Source organism: Caretta caretta, chromosome 9, assembly GCF_965140235.1.
Source record: "Caretta caretta isolate rCarCar2 chromosome 9, rCarCar1.hap1, whole genome shotgun sequence".
NCBI lineage: Eukaryota > Metazoa > Chordata > Testudines > Cheloniidae > Caretta > Caretta caretta.
Window position 1 is genome coordinate 10,921,603 of NC_134214.1, and position 22,634 is coordinate 10,944,236.

Below are 22,634 nucleotides of genomic sequence, written 5' to 3' on the forward strand. Positions count from 1 at the left end.
TGAGAAAGTCTGCATTATAATTCAGCAAGAGATGAACATCAACTGCTGTGTACTCAGTCACTTTCTCTTGTGATGTTACAGTCATCTCAATCAGTTGCCTCTTTCCAAAAGATAAAGTGGTTTTAAAACACCAGAATCTTCAGAAAGGCCACCTGATTTCATAAATATTCTGCAAAATTAACTATTTCATAATTTGGCTTGAAGATGGAAACAAAGTACTTTTGAGACCTATTTCAAATATACATTCACAGGGTAAAAGTATATCTGCCTTGCTAGTTAGCATCAACTATATCATCAATAGGGTTTTTCATTCCCAAATTGTGAAAGACTATGAGCATTCCATCACTAAAGAAGAGAGAAAAACAAAGCAGCATACATTTTTTTAAAATTTAGAGTTTTCTTCCTTTTTTCTTACCATTTCGTTCTTGTTTTTAGCCAATGTTTCCCTTGGGAGGTTTCTTTGTCTACTCTGAGATTCAGCTCGTGATATGTAATCAGCTACTGTGACTGTATGAGGGAAGAAAAATTAAAGATGCTGAACCGTTACAAAATATTTTTCAGATTATTTCATGTTTAACAGTGAGCTAATTTGCTATTGTGCCATTGTTTAGGATTTTCTGCACTTTATGCATAAAATATAGATTTTATAGCCAATAAATAAATCTTATTTGTGAGTCACCTAGCAACTCTTTGGGTGATTAAAAATTATAATTAACTCAACATTTAATTTATAATAATTTCATAGTAAAGATCAAATTCTGTCCTTGGATAACCATGCAGGGCTTCCACTGAAAGCAGCACACATCTGCTTCTGCAGGCAGAATTTGGTTGTAAATTAGGGTAAAAAATAATTCTAGTTTGAGGTAGGTGTAGGTTAAGCAATCTGAAAGGAAGGACCATCACTGAGCTCTCATCATGACATAAAACACTTTAGATTGGAAGCACTTTGAGAAAGGGAATTTATTTATACTGGTATATTTTATTGACTGGAAAGTGAAGTGGACAGCTATGGTACCATATAAAAAGTAAGGAAATTTCACTCTAAGGTATCCCATAAATAGACTGAAGGGAGATTAGAAACATGGGAGGAATAGCTGGAATTAGGGGAAAACAAATTTTTAAATAGTATTAAAATATTTCTTTCTTGAAAAGTTCTTCATGAACTAAGCACACCCTCCTGCTATTTCCTGTCCACTCCTGCAATTCAAAAGGCAACTCTGTACTTCTAGAACACACACCTGTGATATACATTTTGAAGGGATAAACAAAGAGGTGATGAACCGAAAGAAGTTACATAGTTTGTCAAATAATCTATTGTATAACAATTGATAATTATATTTAGCATTTGACAAACTCCAGCTAGCTATTTTTCTGGGTTTAATGGTGATAAAATGATAAGACCTATATCAGGGTCCAAAGCAAAATATATTAATTTGGTTTCTTTTCCATTACTATTAGACACTTCATAACTGGGTGCAACTGCTCAAGAGTTATCTAGTTTTGAGAACAATTCAGTTCTCACTATCAGGGAAGGTGCTAATTTAAAATACTACTTTACACCCAGATTCTGTAATGACTTACATACATGCAATAGAACTACTCACATGAATAGTTAGGCATGTACTTAAGTCTTGTGTGCACAAATATTCATCCAAACTGTGCAACAGTAAGAAACATTACAACTAAATGTCTCAAATGAAAACTAATTTTGTATATTGATTTTTAAACATTTGATTATTCAGTGAGCTTTTCTCATGTTCTCATATTTAAACTAATGGAATTTAAAAAAATCACATTACGAAAGGAAAAAAAAAGACTCAGTACCATCTCTGCCATAACAGTATCATTATAATCTCCTTCCATTTATTCCTATTATATATTTATAAAAACATTTAGCAGGAGAGCATTATCCATGAGGACATTATAAAACTACATATCTTTCACTATTATTCTCACAACCTAACATGCTATTGCTCTTTTATTTTATTTACGAATATTTACTAATATAATCAAAGTTTATACTGAACAACAGTGGCAACAGAAAAGCACAGCCTTCATTCAACTTCTGAAATATGGGGAGAAACTAAATTGATTGAAAGCAAAATTGAGGGATAGTTTGGTTTTTTTGGGGGGGTGGGGTGGGTGTCTGAGTTTTTAATAAAGCATGTTTCACTTGAAGGGAAATGCTGTCATGGTATTTCAAATGCTGACTAATATCTTATATTTCTCATTTACAATAACCCCTTGTAAGGCTGAAGCTGAAATTGATTTTCTTACCAATCTATTTCCTTCTTTGTAAGTACACATTATTTATTATAGGACTGAAGAATGTTCATACGTACCGGACTGTTTGCATTTATTTTTTTAAAAGAGCACTGAAGCATGTGTTTCAGGAAAAACCTACACACATGAACGATTACATGTCCCTCAGCAAACAGATGCAAGTAAAACAGTCAAATTTCGAGCATAGCTGGCTGGAAAACATCTCTTTAAATGTACCAAAATGTCTTATGAATTTACAGTCACACATTTTCTAGAACAGGTAACACTTAAAATCAGAGAATTCACCTTTAAGATTTGAAGTGTTAGTACACAAAAGAAATGCCTCAAACCACAGTACCAAAAAACCAGAAACATGCAATTTCATTTAAAATGTCTTTTTTCAATTTATGGATGATTTACTACATCCATAAAAGTGAGGGACTGATAGAACTGGCTTAATAGACGCACAGGGCAGGCAGATGTCATGTAAATGCCCTCACATTGTTCTGTCAGTGCACCTCAGTACTAAGCTATGCCACCACTGCTGTTCCAAGCCATCTTCCTCTCACATGAAAAAAGCCAATAGTGAAAATTTTAAAAATATTTGGTCATGTCACTTTCAGGGGGTTGCACAGGTTTAAGTGCAGAACGTGTCCCAGTATTCTTACAGAGATTGATTCTGAACCACTGAAATCAACGGGAGTTTAGCCATTGACTTCAATGGGAGCACAGCATCAGAAGCATAAACTGTATTTACAAATGAAAAATTAAATTTTAAAGGATAAAAAAAGTTAGTTTCATTAGACAGGTTATGAATTAAATATGTTCTGTTGTGAGAATTGTTTTTTGTCTTGTACACAGTAGTCTTATTAGTTATTAAGTAATTTTTATTTACAGTAGTGCAGCTATATATATATATTTATAGATATACATAAACAGCAGACACGACATTCCTTCATGCTTGTGATCTGAGGTTACCCACAGTTCCACTCGAGTTACCTGGCTGTCTATCTTCTGCCTGACCCCTGAAGCGACGCCTGCGGCTACGATTGCGTCGCTGGGGTTTTTTGTCACTATCATCTGCAATTGCAAAGTTTACCATGAACTATTCTGACGATAAAGCTGTTTTTCTTCAGCAGTTTAAGGATGGGCACAGATTGCTTTTATTAACATGGAAGACAAAATAAGATACACTGAAAGAAAATGGAATTTTGAATTGGAAACATTCAAAATTGATTAGAAACTTGGATCTTTCACAGTTTGGTCCAGATTCAGTAAAACACTCAAGCACATGCTTCACTTTAAGCATACACTTAAGTTTACTTTGCTGAATCAATGCCTGCATGTGGTTTCTGAACAAATAATAAATCAAATATAAACTTGCTACTAGACTACTAACAAGCTGATCATCAGCCCCACATCACTGGAAAGTTAAGTTTTCCTTACGTTTGCAGTAAGATTTGTCTGACCTCAATGTCACCACAAAACAGATGATTCTTCAGTGGGCAACTTTATACTTTTGATATGTGGGAGACAATTATATTCTGGATACTAGCCCCTTGTTCCTCAAGGCCCCCAGATCCAGGAAAGCACCCCATTCAGGAAAGCACTTATGCAAATACTGAAGTGAATGGGGCTTATTCAGGGAAAGCACTTAAGCATAGGCTGAATGGGGTCAGACAAACAGGTGTTTAAGTGGTTTCTTAAATTGAGGTTCAAGTTGCCAAGGGTTAAGGAAGTAGAATTCTGGCCCAAGGAGAACCAAAAGTGCCTTGTTTCTCTAATCAGCCTCAGAAAGCACTAACTTAAACAGCAATACTGACAGGAACCAAAGCAGACCCACGAAGGCTCTGTTAGCCAGAAGTATTATGGACATGGTATAGGATAGCAGTAGAGACCAGTAAGAGAAGGAAACCTAATGGTACTTCCATGGATGTGGAAGACTTTTCACCAAAAGAGAAAAAGTTAGATAATACATTAATAATTATTTTTTAATCAAAAATAGATTTTCCACTCTTCAGAACAATCTTTTGTGAGTTAACTCACTCTGTGGTTCTGTTTCCCAATTGATAACATACCTAAGCCATTCTCATTAACAGAAGCAGTGTCAGATTCTGTCATTCCATCCATCAGAACAGCATCTTCATCAGTCCTTCGCCTGCGTGACCGCCTACGACGGTTAGTACTGTGATGAGATTCACTGGCATCAGTGTCCACAGTCTGGTCTGACTCTGTGTTATCAAGTAAGCTGTAAGGGTTGCTGTCCGGATCTTTAAGCACTAAATATCATACGGAAAAGGTCCATCTAAGACAAACTTCAGTTACAAATAGTGGGTCATCCTGACGTCATTATACATTTTAAAATATAAAAATGTATAAAATCATGCAGCACATTGCCATACAAAACAGTTACGGTTTTATGCTAGTTACTTTGGGCTTTTTCACTAGTTCTGATAATCCAACAGGGTGTATTCTAGGGCACCATAGCACAGTAGAACATGTCAGCATATTATCAAGAGACCCTGAATGTAATATTTAAAAGAAACTTTTAGAACATTAGTTTTTAATCCATTTATTTGCTGAATGGCCCTCTACACCTAGTTAGCAGATACATACATGTGGGGCTTCCAATGTCACAGCCCTGCTCACTCGCTCACCAGACAGGAGAGTGGGAGCCACCAAGGGCAGGAACTGTTCAGCAGTGCCCTGCAGTTGGGGGCTTGTCCTATTTGCAATCCTGGCAGGGGGTCTCTGCTGTACCGGGCCAGGACTGCAACCTCCCCTACACATTGTGCCCTGGTGTCTTGGGCCCTCTGGCCATGCTGGGAGCCCCCTGCAGCCACACTGTCAGCACTGACCTTACCCTACCCCTATACCTACCCTCCTTAATTTCTAGCAACTGTAAAAATAAATACATAGTTAAATATAAAAATCAGTAACAGTCAAATTCTTCCACGTCTAATTATCTGTGTGGGTTGTTGAAGGGGTGAGGACTAGGAGTAAAGGTTTAGTGAGAGACGGGATGAAAAGCAAAACCCTTAAACTTTCCACAACATGGTGCATAAAACAAGCAAATCCTGACATGACTGTACATGACTTACATGATCCAACTGTAAATATGTAAATTTTGATAGTTAGCTTGCAATATACAGCCTGCTATTTTTTTTAAAAGTTGCAATATTTCAAAAAAATATATACATACTTTAAAATAATGATTTACTTAATTTAAGAAGAGAAAATACAGCCAGTTGTCTGCAATAAAAATTAAACCCAAAATATATTTCAACACACTACCAGAGCTAATGGATGACTTCCCACCACGTGGTCCACCACGTCCACGACCCCCAGAAACACTACGCCCTCTTCCTCCAGGACGTCTTCTGCTGTCCCGCTGATGTCGGCTCTCCCGGTCATCTTCTCCTGCCAGTGACCAATCGCTCAGTTCATCTTTTCTCTCAGATTCAGTTTCAGAGGGATTTGACAGCTCAGAGTTTGTACCTTTAACAGTATAAAAAAGAAAAAGAGATAGACATGAAATTTGTGGTCACTTTCTGGCTTCAGATGCACATAGGAATCCCACTGACCACAGGGATCCACGTGTATCTGATATAAAAATATGGTTCTTAGGTTTTAACTGATATTTAGCTACTCTCTAAAAAACTCTTAGTTTTGTTTTGGAATAACAAGAGAAACGTGCGGTCAGCGATTTATTATGCAATTTTAGTGATTTACAAGTGCAATTCATGCATAACATACATTATTTTGTCTTTCCGTACATGGACACAAGCACTGAGAGATAAATTCCATCTATATGTACACATGTGGGCTATAGAATCCAGTTTCTAGGCAACTTCTCTGAAAATTCTCAGAGTTACCACCTTATAGAGTTGCTAAGCAACTACTCAATCATGCAACTACTGTAATGCTGGTTTGAACAACTTTACTACTATGTTAAATTATATCCATAAATCTCAATCTGATACCTCTGGGTAACAAACTCTCCGTAATTTTCTACTGGATTAAAAATACAGCTCCTGCCTTTTTAAGCACTCAGACACTGAAGTAATCAGGGATAAAAATATTTTGGCCACTTGTGATTATCTCATGAAGGTACAACACCTTGAAAACTGAACTCCCTGAGATAAAAGAGTTTGTTATGTAGTACATCAAGATACTGGCAACTGAACAGCACCCATTCCAGTTTAGTACACAATTCACCAAGAGTACAAAATAGTTTAACCTCTGGCACATGGAAGCAATATTTTTTGGTGTGGACAGTAGGCACAAATCATCAGTGCTTAGCACAGGGAACTCTGTCTGGACTTATTGGCATCAGGATTAAACAAAGATCATGCTAATTGCTGGTTCAATATTCCAAAAAGTAGTTGAAAAATTCTAAAATGACAACCTTAATCATAAGATTAAAATCATAGAATTGTAGGACTGGAAGGTTTTCTAATCCAGTCTCTTGTACTCAAGGCAGGACTGCAAAAAGAAAAGGAGTACTTGTGGCACCTTAGAGACTAACCAATTTATTTGAGCATGAGCTTTCGTGAGCTACAGCTCACTTCATCAGATGCATGCTGTGGAAACTGCAGCAGACTTTATATATACACAGAGAATATGAAACAATACCTCCTCCCACCCCACTGTCCTGCTGGTAATAGCTTATCTAAAGTGATCAACAGGTGGGCCATTTCCAGCACAAATCCAGGTTTTCTCACCCTCCACCCCCCCACACAAATTCACTCTCCTGCTGGTGCTAGCCCATCCAAAGTGACAACTCTTTACATAATCAAGTCGGGCTATTTCCTGCATAAATCCAGGTTTTCTCACATTCCCCCCACCCCCATACACACACAAACTCACTCTCCTGCTGGTAATAGCTCATCTAAACTGACCACTCTCCAAGTTTAAATCCAAGTTAAACCAGAACATCTGGGGGGGGGGGGGGGGGGTAGGAAAAAACAAGGGGAAAAAGGCTACCTTGCATAATGACTTAGCCACTCCCAGTCTCTATTTAAGCCTAAATTAATAGTATCCAATTTGCAAATGAATTCCAATTCAGCAGTTTCTCGCTGGAGTCTGGATTTGAAGTTTTTTTGTTTTAAGATAGCGACCTTCATGTCTGTGATTGCGTGACCAGAGAGATTGAAGTGTTCTCCGACTGGTTTATGAATGTTATAATTCTTGACATCTGATTTGTGTCCAGCATTCCTGGCAGGTATTTGTCTAACCTGATTTTAAATATCTCCAATGACACAGATTCCACAACCTCCCGAAGCAATTTGTTCCAGTGCTTAACTACCCTGAGAGGAAGTTTTTCCTAATGTCCAACCTAAATCTCCCTTGCTGCAATTTAAGCCCATTGCTTCTTGGCCTATCCTCAGAGGTTAAGATAACAATTTTTCTCCCTCCTCCTTGTAACAACCTTCTATGTACTTGAAAACTGTTACTATGTTCCCCGTCAGTCTTCCTTCTCAGACTAAACAAACCCAATTTTTTCATTCTTCCCTCATAGGTCATGTTTTGTAGACCTTTAATCATTTTTGTTGGTCTTCTATGGAATCTCTCCAATTCGTCCACATCTTTCCCGAAATGTGGCATCCAGAACTGGACACAATACTCCAGCTGAGGCCTAATCAGCACAGAGTAGAACGGAAGAATTACTTCTCGTGTCTTGCTTACAATACTCCTGCTAATACATCCCAGAATGATGGTTGCTTTTTTTGCAACAGTGTTACACTGTTCACTTATATTTAGCTTGCAATCCACTAAGATCCCCAGACCCCTTTCCACAGTACTCCTTCCTAGGCAGTCATTTCCAATTTTGTATGTGCGCAACTGATTGATTGTTCCTTCCTAAGTGGAGTACTTTGAATTTCTCCTTATTGAATTTCATCCTATTTACTTCACACCATTTCTCCAGTTTGTCCAGATCATTTTGAATTCTAATCCTATCCTCCAAAGTACTTGCAACCCCTCCCGGTTTGGTATTGTCCGCAAACTTTATAAATGTACTCTCTATGCCATTATCTAAATAATTGACGAAGATATTGAACAGAATGGGACCCAGAATTGATCCCTGAGGGCCCCCATTTGATATGCCCTTCCAACTTGACTGAACCACTGATGAGTTCAGGATCCTGACACAGGGAAGAAAGGTAAGCAGCAGGATACGGACCCTGGACTTCAGGAAAGCAGACTTCGACTCCCTCAGGGAATGGATGGGTAGGATCCCCTGGGGGACTAACATGAAGGGGAAAGGAGTCCAGGAGAGCTGGCTGTATTTCAAGGAATCCCTGTTGAGGTTACAGGGACAAACCATCCCGATGTGTCGAAAGAATAGTAAATATGGCAGGCGACCAGCTTGGCTTAACGGTGAAATCCTCGCGGATCTTAAGCATAAAAAAGAAGCTTACAAGAAGTGGAAGGTTGGACATATGACCAGGGAAGAGTATAAAAATATTGCTCGGGCATGTAGGAATGAAATTAGGAGGGCCAAATCACACCTGGAGCTGCAGCTAGCGAGAGATGTTAAGAGTAACAAGAAGGGTTTCTTCAGGTATGTTGGCAACAAGAAGAAAGCCAAGGAAAGTGTGGGCCCCTTAATGAATGAGGGAGGCAACCTAGTGACAGAGGATGTGGAAAAAGCTAATGTACTCAATGCTTTTTTTGCCTCTGTCTTCACGAACAAGGTCAGCTCCCAGACTGCTGCGCTGGGCATCACAACATGGGGAATAGATGGCCAGCCCTCTGTGGAGAAAGAGGTGGTTAGGGACTATTTAGAAAAGCTGGACGTGCACAAGTCCATGGGGCCGGACGAGTTGCATCCGAGAGTGCTAAAGGAACTGGCGGCTGTGATTGCAGAGCCATTGGCCATTATCTTTGAAAACTTGTGGCGAACGGGGTAAGTCCCGGATGACTGGAAAAAGGCTAATGTAGTGCCAATCTTTAAAAAAGGGAAGAAGGAGGATCCTGGGAACTACAGGCCAGTCAGCCTCACTTCAGTCCCCGGAAAAATCATGGAGCAGGTCCTCAAAGAATCAATCCTGAAGCACTTACATGAGAGGAAAGTGATCAGGAACAGTCAGCATGGATTCACCAAGGGAAGGTCATGCCTGACTAAACTAATTGCCTTCTATGATGAGATTACTGGTTCTGTGGATGAAGGGAAAGCAGTGGATGTATTGTATCTTGACTTTAGCAAAGCTTTTGACATGGTCTCCCACAGTATTCTTGTCAGCAAGTTAAAGAAGTATGGGCTGGATGAATGCACTATAAGGTGGGTAGAAAGTTGGCTAGATTGTCGGGCTCAACGGGTAGTGATCAATGGCTCCATGTCTAGTTGGCAGCCGGTGTCAAGTGGAGTGCCCCAGGGGTCGGTCCTGGGGCCGGTTTTGTTCAATATCTTCATAAATGATCTGGAGGATGATGTGGATTGCACTCTCAGCAAATTTGCGGATGATACTAAACTGGGAGGAGTGGTAGATACGCTGGAGGGCAGGGATAGGATACAGAGGGACCTAGACAAATTGGAGGATTGGGCCAAAAGAAATCTGATGAGGTTCAATAAGGATAAGTGCAGGGTCCTGCACTTAGGACGGAAGAACCCAATGCACAGCTACAGACTAGGGACCGAATGGCTAGGCAGCAGTTCTGCGGAAAAGGACCTAGGGGTTACAGTTGACAAGAAACTGGATATGAGTCAGCAGTGTGCCCTTGTTGCCAAGAAGGCCAATGGCATTTTGGGATGTATAAGTAGGAGCATAGCGAGCAGATCGAGGGACGTGATCGTCCCCCTCTATTCGACATTGGTGAGGCCTCATCTGGAGTACTGTGTCCAGTTTTGGGACCCACACTACAAGAAGGATGTGGATAAATTGGAGAGAGTCCAGCGAAGGGCAACAAAAATGATTAGGGATCTGGAACACATGACTTATGAGGAGAGGCTGAGGGAACTGGGATTGTTTAGTCTGCGGAAGAGAAGAATGAGGGGGGATTTGATAGCTGCTTTCAACTACCTGAGAGGTAGTTCCAGAGAGGGTGGTTCTAGACTATTCTCAGTGGTGGAAGAGGACAGGACAAGGAGTAATAGTCTCAAGTTGCAGTGGGGGAGGTTTAGGTTGGATATTAGGAAAAACTTTTTCACTAGGAGGGTGGTGAAACACTGGAATGCGTTGCCTAGGAAGGTGGTGGAATCTCCTTCCTTAGAAGTTTTTAAGGTCAGGCTTGACAAAGCTCTGGCTGGGATGATTTAATTGGGGATGGGTCCTGCTTTTGAGCAGGGGGTTGGACTAGATGACCTCCTGAGGTCCCTTCCAACCCTGATATTCTATGATTCTATGATTACTCTCTGGGAACGAAAAGAAAAGGAGTACTTGTGGCACCTTAGAGACTAACCAATTTATTTGAGCATGAGCTTTCGTGAGCTACAGCTCACTTCATCAGATGTTTACCGTGGAAACTGCAGCAGACTTTATATACACACAGAAATCATGAAACAATACTTCCTCCCACCCCACTGTCCTGCTGGTAATAGCTTATCTAAAGTGATCAACAGGTTTTCCAACTAGTTTTGCACCCACCTTATAGTAGCTCCATCTAGGTTGTATTTCCCTAGTTTGTTTATGAGAAGGTCATGTGAGATAGTATCAAAAGTCTTACTAAAGTAAAGATATACCACATCTGCCACTTCCCCCCCATCCAAAAGGCTTCATTACAAACTCTTTCCCAGTTTAGAAACAGAAAAGAGGCATATCTGAACCCAATCATAAAATAATTTTTTTTAATAATTACAGGCACTCTCTTTCCTGAATGTTATTTTTTCCCATATCACCTAGAATTACTCCACAAATTACTACAGAAACAAACGTGACGTATGTTTATGGTTTTGTAGCGTCTTTTGTTCTGAAGGATCAAAGTGCTCCATAAAACCATGTATATAAAGCATGTTTATCCAGCACTGAAATGCAGCCACTTCTTGGTTGGAAAAGGCAGTAAGTCTCAGTCAGCAGCACTTCACAATAGATTCTGTGTGATTTTTCTTTTTAAGTAAATGAGGGGAATTCAGTAAGATCGCTAATTAAAACTACATGGGAAATCTTAAAGAGCCCTGCTGAGCCAAAAGGAGGCGAGGAGACTTACAGGGAGTTAAAAACCAAGCGGTGGTTCTGCACTAGATTTTCAGAGTTCTTAAGAATGCCACCCTGAGTTGGGGGAAACTGGGGAGAAACCTTAAGAGGTAAATCGGGCGTAGAGTAACTCAGTCTCAGAACCTTAAAAAAAGAACACAGGAATTTTCTGACTAGTTTTAGTCAGGAAACTCTGAAGAGAGTGCTACCTGTTTATAATTGTTTTTAGTCTTTAAAATCAATGCAGTGATATAAAAGAAGCACAGCCAGAGACTCCTCATTTATTTTGGTTGCAACCGAAAACATGTATGTAAATCTGACACTCAATAGATGGTTTTCTTTGCTTAACTTGCGTCTTGTTCTGAGTTTCTGTATAGTTGCACAGACCATTTCCCTGACACACCTTAATATTATATAACTATACTATTGTCAAAGGGCATGTTCTCACCAAGTTCAGTGACTGGATTTTCATTTCATTTCATTTTTCTTCAATTTAAAACATCTTCTCAATAGGAATGCAAACAAAAAGGATCTTCATAAGGCCTCATGGTCATTTGAGATGCTATGTTAATAATTAAGGTGCTCTACCTCCTATGTTAGCCAAGCTTTGCAGTCACTCAAGTGTGTTCCACGCTATAAGTAAGGCTACGTTTTAGTCACGGGTATTTTTAGTAAAAATGGACAAGTCATGCACAGTAAACAAAAATTTACGCCTCATGACCTGTTCATGACTTGTACTATATACCCTTGACTAAAACTTGGCGGGGGGGGAGGCCAGGGGCACTGCATGTGTGTGGGGTGGGAGGCAGAGAGGAAGAGGGCTGCAGGGATGGTGCCTGCAGGCGGAGGCAGCACGCAGAGCCGCCTGCCTGAGCCTCCGCGTAGGAGCTGAACATGCCAGTTGCTTCCGAGGAGCTCCCCCTCCAGGTAAGTGCCGCCCAGAGTCCTCATCCTCTCCTGCACCCCAACCCCCTGCCTCAGCCCTGAGCCCTCTCCCACACCCAAACTCCTGCTGCTGAGGGGCACGGGCGCAATGGCCCAAGACTGCCCCAGCAGCAGCCGGTGCAGCTGGCCTGGGGGCCGCCCGAGCTGCTCAGGCAGCCCCTGGCCTAGTCACACTGGCCACTGCAGAAGTCTCGGAAAGTCATGGAATTCATGACTTCCGTGACCTCTGTGACAGACTAATAGCATTAGCTGTAAGTAACTTATCTAAAAATGGAATATATATTTATAAATAAACCGCAGCATCATTTTCCTAGGCAGAAGTTTCCATACCTGTTCTGTAATTTAAAAATACTCACCATAACCAGATGTATAATTGGGGCCTCTGCGACCTCTCCCTCTTCCACTATATGACCTGGACCCTTGTACTGAGGAGAGTGTACTCTCATCAGTAGTGTAGCCCTTTTCCTTTTCAGGACCTCTGGTGGAAGGTGGTCTGAAACCCATACCAATCTGACGCAGTTGTTCATCAATCTGGAGCCTCTCCATCCTTAGCTGTTCTACTTCCTATTTTCACAGAGATAAAATCATAACCAGTTTTATAGCATTATGATATGTTGTTAGAAAGTGAACTCAACCCTAGGTGTCATTTTAGCAGAGTTTGTTTAACAGGTTTTCAGCTCTCCCATTACCAATCAATACAACGTCATCTATTTGATAGCTGTCTGAAGGCCAGAGAAAGCCTTACGTAGCAGTGTATTTACTTTGCTTATGCTTCATTAATGCTTAATTCCTTCTTTATACTTTGTGCTTAGTTAAGCTGGAGTCAGCACATCACATGCAAAAACAGTTGCCTGACCCATAACTGTTGTTGTTCTTCAAGACATGTTATGTGTATATATATTCCCCATCAGTACACTGGGCACGCACCACCTAGAGTTAGAGAATGTTAGCTAGAGTTAGCTGTCAGATTGGCACATGTGTGTTGCACTCGCTCAAGCCATGGACTAAAAGTATAAAGGGTGGAGCCACTTTGACCCCTACTCAGTTCTTTCTGACAGGAATCCTGATGTCTTCAGACTCTGATGTAGCAGGCAAGGAATGCGGGTTGTGGAATATATATGTTCACAACACATCTTGAAGAAAAACAGTTACTGTCCAGTTGGAGATCATCTGTGCAGAAGCCACCTAACTGATGTTATCACTACTAAGAACACTGTCTTTGCAAACAAGTAAGAAAGGGCTCCAGAGCCTATGAGCCAGGCACCATGGGGAGCTCCAATTAGTAGCCACATGCATTAAGAAGGAACCAAGAAGGGGTGAGGATGACTCTGCTCTTTTATATCCTTTGTCCACAGCACAAGGACAGGGTACATGTGCTGCTCTGATGAGTAATGCTAGCTTGCAGTCTCCAATTTGAGGGCACTGGGAATGCACACATATATGGAATTATATTCATGCAGAATCACTCAAAGGAGAACCTATGTTAAAATATTAAAATTGAACTGTTAAGTTAGGACATGCAAAAAATGTAGGTTAAAACACATTATCTCTGCTCCCTTGCATGTCTGCAAGACAATATGGTGAATTTTGAGATCACACACTTTTTATCAAATATATATATATTTATCAAAAATGTTCTCCTGCAGCCTTATTTTATTAACCTTATTTGTATTTTACATAATCTGTGATCACATAATTTAAGGCCAACGTAATGCATATGTGCAAGGGAACAAAGTTGAAGCCATACATACAACCTTAGGGCTAATCTTGAGAGAAACTGAACTTCTACTACTCCCATTGACGTAAAGGTGTTGCTCAAGAATGTAAGTATAAATTGATAATTTCCTCTAATAAGCATTTCCAAAATACAAAGATAAAAACATACCTTCAGGTAGGCAATATGGTATTCTAAAAGAACTTGGACATTTCCAATGTTTTCTTTAGTGCCAACAAATACGAATGGGACCATTCCCTGTAGAAACAAAACTATATAATCATTCTCAAAAAGAGCAACATATTATCAAAATCCCCACAAAAACCAACAACAAATTATCTGCCTAAGTATTGGAAATAAATTACAAACACCACGCATAACAATGTAGCCTGGACCGTGGGCTGTATACACTAGATACAGTCGGGGAAGGAGGCAACGGTGACAGACATTTCTGCACTTCTCTGAATCTCAGGCTACTGTAAGTTAGAGAAGCTTCACGATTGTTATAATTTATGCTTGGCTGCCTATGGCCCCAACAGACCATTTCAGCAGCTGCAGACTGCTGGGGCATGGGGACGTTCAGTCCATACCACTTTCCAGCCATGCCCACTTCACTAGTTGCCAGCACAGGAGTAGCTGTGGCGGTTTTATGCCATTCCCAAATTTCCCCAAAAAGCGAGAATCCTTCACTAGCAAGTTAAACCATCTTTTCAGCACAGATGAACCTTAAAGGGATCTAAATAAAAAACAAATAAGTATTGTCATGAATAAAGAGTGTAGCAACTACATGACAGTTGTGCACGGGATCAGGTGAGAGAAATGATACTTCAAATCAAAGAATTTGTTATTGAGAAATATATGTTTATTTAATCAACTTTCCTGAGTTGCTGAAGTTTAAATGTAAATTTATTGTTGGTGAAAGGTGCTGGTTTGACAGCCCTGATGAGTGAAGTCCTCTGTACATCCACGCAATAGGTACAGCACTGGCAGCTGCGGTGTTATCTTCCTCTACTCTGACCCACAAATGTGCCTCAACCAAAACCTACAAGGATCATCCTTTAGGGTGAAAGGATAATTCAGTCTCCAGAGCCAGTTCTTTGACCTTTCTCCTGGGAATGCCAAGAAGAGTCCCTCCCATCTAGTGTCAATTCTAGTAGTTTTTGTGATATGGATACCAGCCGACCAGCAACTGAATTGAGACCAAAATAATGTCTCATAGGCAACCAAACAGCCATTAGATACTAACAACCTGGGCTATATATGAAATGGAGATCCCAAATTAACCCACTGAGTGATCCAGTACCCCACCCCTTCCCAGACTTGTCAACTTTCTACAAATACTTTGTTAATATTACACAGAAAGTAAACAGTATTGCCTTTGCTCCTTCCAAAACCATTTGTTAACAAATTGCATTAGCGTAATTTTCAAAAATACAAGTTTAATAGTTGAAGGAAAGATTAAATAACTTACATCTTCTCTGGGCAGTTTGTTTTCATTGTCCCCTTCAATCCTGACCCGGACGACTCCAGACTTGTCTACAATCTCCTGAATCACTTTTCCATTTTTTCCAATAACTTTTCCTTGAGGGAAGGAAAATAGCTATATTTGAATCAATGATTAAAAGTTTTCTCTAACATAGTTTCCTTGTCATTTCCAAGTTACATGTACTAAAACAGTAATAGTAATAAAATAAAAGTCATGCTTTATGAGCCCAATTATCCACTACCTTGGACTTTCTGTCACATTTTTCATCTATTTTACATAGGTACATATGACAACACAAGGTACAAATGGGAGAATCAATGCAGTGTACAAATCAGATATGTGCCATGGATGGTGGTGGCTGGATCCAGATTAGGTTCAAGTGTGAGGCTGAATCAGGGCTAAGATTCAATGGCACTATAATTTTACAAGCTCTTCTTGCTTTATTTCAATGTATCTGAACAAGAACCAGGAAATATTAGATTCCTATATAATGGAGGTTTCAGAGTAACAGCCGTGTTAGTCTGTATTCTTAAAAAGAAAAGGAGTACTTGTGGCACCTTAGAGACTAACCAATTTATTTGAGCATAAGCTTTCGTGAGCTACAGCGATGAAGTGAGCTGTAGCTAACGAAAGCTTATGCTCAAATAAATTGGTTAGTCTCTAAGGTGCCACAAGTACTCCTTTTCTTTATATAATGGAGCTAACCCAGAATTTTAAAAAGTCCTTCTGAAACAGAGATCTTTCAAACCTACAGTCATACCACCTTGCACAGTGATCTTGTCAAATCTCATGAGATAAACAGTGCTGAGACATACAGTAGTCATTCCTTTATAACTGACTTCCAAACTCAGGGGTGTTTCAGTAGCTGGATGATTCAGTAGATAGCATTCCTCTCCTAGCACCGAACCCATGACAAAGTATGATGTTAGAAGCACTCTGCTTAATGAGATGCCTTCTATCAGAGGATATATAAAACTGAAGTCCAGGAGTACACTGGGACAAGGAGCCTTAGGAAAATGTGTGTTTTATCTTGAAGAGGAAGTGGGAACCAACCTTTATTTTTCAACAGCTTAAGAGACAGGAATTATCCTAATCATAGAATCATAGAAATTTAGGGCTGGATGGGACCTCGAGAAGTCATGAAGCCCAGTCCCCTGCATTAAGGAAGAACCAAGTAAACTTAGACCATCCCTAACAAGTGTTTGTCCAACTTGTTTTTAAAAGCTTCCAAAGATGGGCACTCCATGACCACCCTTGGAAGCCCATTTCAAGGCTTAACTACCCTTACAGTTAAAAAGCTTTTCCGAATATCTAACCTAAATCTCCCTTGCTGCAGATTAAGACCATTACTTCTTGTCCTATCTTCAGTGCACATGCAGAACAATTGATCCTCTTTATAACAGCCCTTAACATAGTTGAAGACTATTATCAGGTCCTCCCTAAGTCTTCTTTTCTCAAGACTAAACATGACCAGTTTTTTTAAAGGTCATGGTTTTCAAAACTTTTTATCATTTTTGTTGCTCTCCTCTGGAATCTTTCCCATTTGTCCACATCTTTCCTAAATTGTGGTGCTCAGAATCTGACACAGTGCTCCAGCGGGGGCCTCACAAGTGCTGAGTAGAGCAGGACAACTACCTCCTGTGTCTTACATACGACATCCTGTTAAAACACCCAGAATATTAGCCTTTTTTGCAGCTGCATTATATTGTTGACTCATATTCAGTCTGTAAACACCCAGATCCCTTTACCACCTCGACAGGTATTCCCCATTTTGCAGTTGTGCATTTGATTTTTCCTTCCTAAGTGAAGTACTTTGCACTTGTCTTTATTTAATTTCAAACCAATTCTCCAATTTGTCAAGGTCATTTTGAATTTTAAACCTGTCCTCCAAAATGCCTCAAGTCCTTCCAGCTTGGTGTCATCTGAAAAATTTTTAAGCATACTCTCTACCCCATTATCCAAGTCATTAATGAAAATACTGAATGGTACTGGACCCAGGACTGACCCCTGCAGGACCCCACTAGATACGCCCTCCCAATTTGACAGCAAACCACTGATCACTACTCTTGGGCTATGGTCTTTCACCTAGTTATGCATCCATCTTATTGTAATTTCAATCACATTTCCCTAGTATGCTTATAAGAATCACGCAGAACTGTGTCAAAAGCCTTACTAAAATCCAGGCATATCATGTCTATTGCTTTCCCCCATCTACTAGGTGAGCAATCCTATCAAAGAAGGAAATTAAATTGTTTGGGCATGATTTGTTCTTGACAAATCCATGCTGGCTATTCCTTATAACTAGGGCCAGCATTTTCCAGCAATGAAAAGAGTAATTTCAGATTTTCAAAGCCGTATATTTTGGAAATTCAGAATATGCATTACATTAATGCAAAAAATATTGTATTGTATTGTAATACTGAGGGCTACTGCAAGCTGTGTGCTGAGGGGAGTGGGAAGGAGCCAGCTGTATTCAGGGGAGGTGAATGGGGGAGAGGTGCTGTGGACACTGCTGAGAGCAGGTGCAAGCATAGTCTGTTTTGCAGCATGGTGAAGGAGCCCTGCCTGCCCAGAGGAAGCTCCGCAGCGGTTTTGCTGAGCACAAGCCTGTGTGAGGCAAGGAGAAGTTGGCAGTGAGTCTCAACAGCAACCAGTCCCCAGCCTCTGCCCCGCACCCTGGGAATGAGTCAGGTGGGTTGCCAGATTTCTATTGCATTAATAGCCCAAAGTCACTTAAAAATTAGCCCAGTCTGTTTACTGAAAGTGGGGCTTGCTCAAGGGGTGTGCCTGTACAAGGAGGAGGTACCGGGGGGAGGTTTACTGGAGGAAGTATTTGGGGGGGATGCTGGAAGGAATGTTTGCCGGGGGGGGGGGGGGAGTGGCTGAAGGGAGTACCTGCGGCCTCACATTTGAAGTTGGGGGCAGTGTCGCGATCCCTGTCATGGTGGCAGGGTGGCTGGTGCAGGCCTAGGATGCAGCGCCAGCCCATCAGTCAGTGCCTCCTTGCAAGCCTCTCCCCCCTCCCCAGGGCGGGGATCTGGGGAGGGTCGTGAACCTTCGCTCCACCCACTTGTCATCTCTGCTCCAGCCTCTGCCCTGGGGATGAGTCATGTGTCTTCAGGTAGAAATCTGGGGGTGCATGACCCTGTGTGCCTTGCCCATCCTCTGATTGGGGAGTCCCGAAAAAAAATGGCAATTTCCGGCCCAGCCCTATTTATAACTTTATCATCATCCAGGTGCTTACAAACTGATGGTTTAATAATTTGCTCCTGTATCTTTCCAAGTATTGAAGTCAGGCTGACTGGTCTATAATTCCCCAGGTCCTCCTTGTTCCCCTTTTTAAAGATAGGTAGTGCTATGTTTGCCCTTCTCCAGTCTTCTGAGACCTTTCCTGTCCTCAAAGATAATTGTGAGCAGCTCAGAGATTGCATAAGGGTATTTAAAGAACCAGCTGAAGCATACATTTTAATTGTTTTAGGAATTTCATCCATAAAAAAAGAAGTATTTCTGCCCCCAGATTGAAAAACTCAACTAAAAGGACACATGATACCTCAAGAATGATTAGCATACATGAAAGGATGTGACTATCATACTGTTGCTTGTGTATACTGCAGCACACTATTCAGAAGGCATAACCAGTCAAATAGGACCAAGCATTGGACAATGGTATCTTAGTTGAATAACCATGCCATTCTTAGGGTTCAAAGGAAATTGTTTTCTTTTAAACTTAATTTTGAAAGATCATTTTCAACATTAATTTTTAGAGAGGATTTTTTAGGCTCCATTCCTCCCACCCCCATTTATCAATTTAAACTTTACACAAGCAGAAAATTTAAAAGCATATGACTGCACAAGTCTGAATCTGTTATGAATCTCAAAGCGCAACCATAATATCTAAGCATTCTATTTAATATTTTTTAAATGAATTACAGGATAGAATTGACAACAAGATGTCCACATGTGCAACACAGATGTTTTTAACACTCCTGTTATACCTATTGTTATTTAAAAAGGTTTTAGTTTCTGAGTGAAGGGAGAAACTGTCAAATACTGGCATCTAAGCCTTCTATGCATAGTCATACTAAACAGGCTTTCTTTCCCCAAATTTTCAAGTGTTTTAAACTTTTAGCAGTATTACATACCAACAAGATTTCTGGGCACCTGAATAAAATCTTCCACAAATTCCAAGTAACTTCTAGCCTTTTTTACTGCATCAGCACTCTAGAAATGAACACAATAGAAGTTTATTTTGAATGCAATATGGTAAAAATAAAGCCCTGTTACAACAGCTGGAAATCCTCCAGACAACAGCAGGAACGAGATTAAATTCATCTAGTTTTGAACTAAATGTTGAAGCAATAACGGAGTTTTAAAAGCTCAGGAACAAAACAGGGGCAAGAGAGTGGCATAAATAGTGAAAAACAATGTTTTCACGCTACTTAAAACAAAGTTTTTATATTCTGCAATTTACCACAATTAAAACCAACTCTCAAAAATATCCCCTTTATGTTATCTTGCAACAGCTCACTGACTTTTAGAGAGACCATCAACTGGGAAGCCTATATATTCTTTTTTCCCCAAAATGGCGCACGCAATTTCTGAACCGATATGCTTGTACAGAAATATCTATATAACTAACATCACATCACAAAGAAAAAACAGTTTACCTACCCTTCTGTAATTATTGTTCTTTGAGGTGTGTTGCATATGTTCATTTCATCTTGTGCACAATTGTAGTTCAGGAAAGCTTATGCTCAAATACAGTTGTTAGTCTCTAAGGTGCCACAAGTACTCCTTTTCTTTTTCCCCTCAGTGATACCCGTTGGCGTGGTTCGAGCACCTTCTGCCACTTCGCGCCACTGTGTGCGGGTAGAGGAGGGCAGAGCCATTCCCAACTCCCCTTAGTTCTATCATACTGAACAGACTCCGATAACGAGGGGAAGGCAGGCAGGCAGGGGTCATGGAATGGACATATGCAACACAACTCAAAGAACAACAGGTACGGAATGGTAGGTACTGTTTTTTGTTCTTCAGTGCTTGCACATGTCCATTCCATTGTAGATGACTCACAAGGAGACAATCATGGAGGCAACTGTAAGACATCCAGTCTGAAACTGGCATGGTCTCTGGACTGATGGGAAATGGCATAACACAAAGCAAAAGCGTAGGCTGATGACAAAACGTCACCGCTTTACAAACGTCCATTATAGGTACTTTCACCAAGAAAGCCGTGTGCTGTGCCTGTGCTGCAGCAGAATGCACCAGTTTCCTAACTGGTGGGGTTAGATTAGCCAACTGGTAGCATAAATGAAACCATGAAGAGATCCAGGATGAAATCATCTGAGTAGTCACTGGACTGCCATTAGTTCGGTTTGTAACCACAACAAACAACTGAATAGAAGACCTAAAGGACTTAGTATGCTCCAGATAGAAAACTAGAGCCCTTCTGGCATCCAACAAATGCAGTCTCTCCTCATCTCTATGAGCGTGAAATTTTGGAAAGAAAGCTGGCAAAGAGACTGCCCGGATAACATAAAAATCGAAGACTACCTTAGTGAGAAATTTTGGACGAGGGCGAAGATGAACCTTATCCCTAGGGAAAACGGTGTAGGGAAGAGGATGCTAGGGGCCACCCCTCTGGCCAAGAAAGGGGCCACTAGAAATGCTACCTTCATAGAGAGGTGCATCAGAGAGCAAGTTGCAAGGGGTTCAAAAGGTGGGCTCATCAATTCTACTAGGACCTAGACCTTAAGGAAGGATGGGATCTTGCACATGTGGATACAATATGACCAAACACAGGAGGATTTTTCTGAAGCAGGTTGCATGGTATTAAGACAGTTCGGACACGTCATACTGTCTCATTCCCCAGTATTCTGTACTATAAAGTAATGTTGAAAGTATGCAGCTCTGATAAATTTTGAGTTTTGTTTTGGTCTTGTGTTTTAATGATTTCCAGACTGTATTTAAGTTCCTGAAGGTGCTCCTGGCTTTTTGGATCTTGTTCCGGATGTCCTAGTTTGTTCCACTGTCCTAGCTGATGGTGTTGCCCAAGTATGTGAATTTTTCTACACTGGTGAGAACATAATCCTCTACCTGTACTGGTGATGGTGAAGCAATATTAAAGGTCATGATATCTGTCTTATTGCGGTTGATATTTAGTCCAATTTGCTGGCTGAATGAGTTTAGTCGAGTTTTTTTTTCCTTGTATATGGTGTTGGGTATGTGATAGGAGAGCGAGATCATATGCAAAGTCCAGGTCTTCAAGGGATGAGAAGGGTATCATGACCATGCATGGGGAATGAAAAAATCTGTAATTTCCTAACTTTTCAGTACTTGACTTTGCAACCTAAATAACTAACACAGTTTTTTGTATGTAATTTCCTAGGAATTCTTTTGTTTAAAGAGTAAAAACGAATTCTGTTCTGTGCAACTGTAACAACCCCTCATTATGCATTTATCGGCAGGGTTTGAACCCTGAACGTTCAGTGTAAGATGGACACCACTTGAGCTACAGAACTATCTCCATAAACTGGCAGTAAGAATAAAGACGACTCCCAAAGGAGGAAATGATTGGACACAGTCACTACATACTGGGTCCGAGGAGTGGTCGGAGTAAGCCTAGTCTGGCTCTCTCCCACCTGGCATTGGGGGGGGGGCTCATACCTTCCTGGGTGGATGGGCACAGTGGGGCCATGTGGTAGGGGTTATCACAGAAACATAGGGCTAGTAGGAACCTCAAGAGGTCATCTAGTACAGCACCCTGCACTGAGGCAGGACTACATAAACCTAGACCATCCCTGACAAGTGTCTGTCTAGCCTGTTCTTAAAAATCTCCAATGACAGGGATTCCACAACCTTTTTTGGAAGCCTATTCCAATACTTAACTATTCTTATAGTTAGAAAGTTTTTCCTAATATCTAACCTAATCTCCAGTGATGCAGATGAAGATGACTGCTTCTTGTCCTACCTGATTGATTAGTTAGCAATGAATGAGTAGTGATCTGTAAATAACATTATATGTGAACTGTGCTCCAGTCTATTAAAGGAGAACAAACTGTGCATACTATATCCTCTTAAATATCAGCTTTACTTC

At 40.6% G+C, this 22,634-nt stretch overlaps 1 protein-coding gene across 2 annotated transcripts in view; it reads right to left on the reverse strand.

Moving 5' to 3' along the window:
• Window positions 1-22,634, reverse strand: part of FXR1 (FMR1 autosomal homolog 1) — a 64,160-nt gene that overhangs the window by 1,829 nt on the left and 39,697 nt on the right. The window contains exons 9-16 of one of the 2 annotated variants that reach the window (XM_048865240.2): window positions 19,684-19,762; window positions 15,527-15,636; window positions 14,227-14,313; window positions 12,698-12,905; window positions 5,557-5,760; window positions 4,341-4,541; window positions 3,262-3,342; window positions 416-507 (exon numbers count right to left, since the gene is read on the reverse strand). In XM_048865240.2, the coding sequence (XP_048721197.1) occupies window positions 416-507; window positions 3,262-3,342; window positions 4,341-4,541; window positions 5,557-5,760; window positions 12,698-12,905; window positions 14,227-14,313; window positions 15,527-15,636; window positions 19,684-19,762 (1,062 nt within the window). The remainder of the gene's footprint in view (window positions 1-415; window positions 508-3,261; window positions 3,343-4,340; window positions 4,542-5,556; window positions 5,761-12,697; window positions 12,906-14,226; window positions 14,314-15,526; window positions 15,637-19,683; window positions 19,763-22,634) is intronic. The other variant, XM_048865241.2, reaches the window with a different exon arrangement.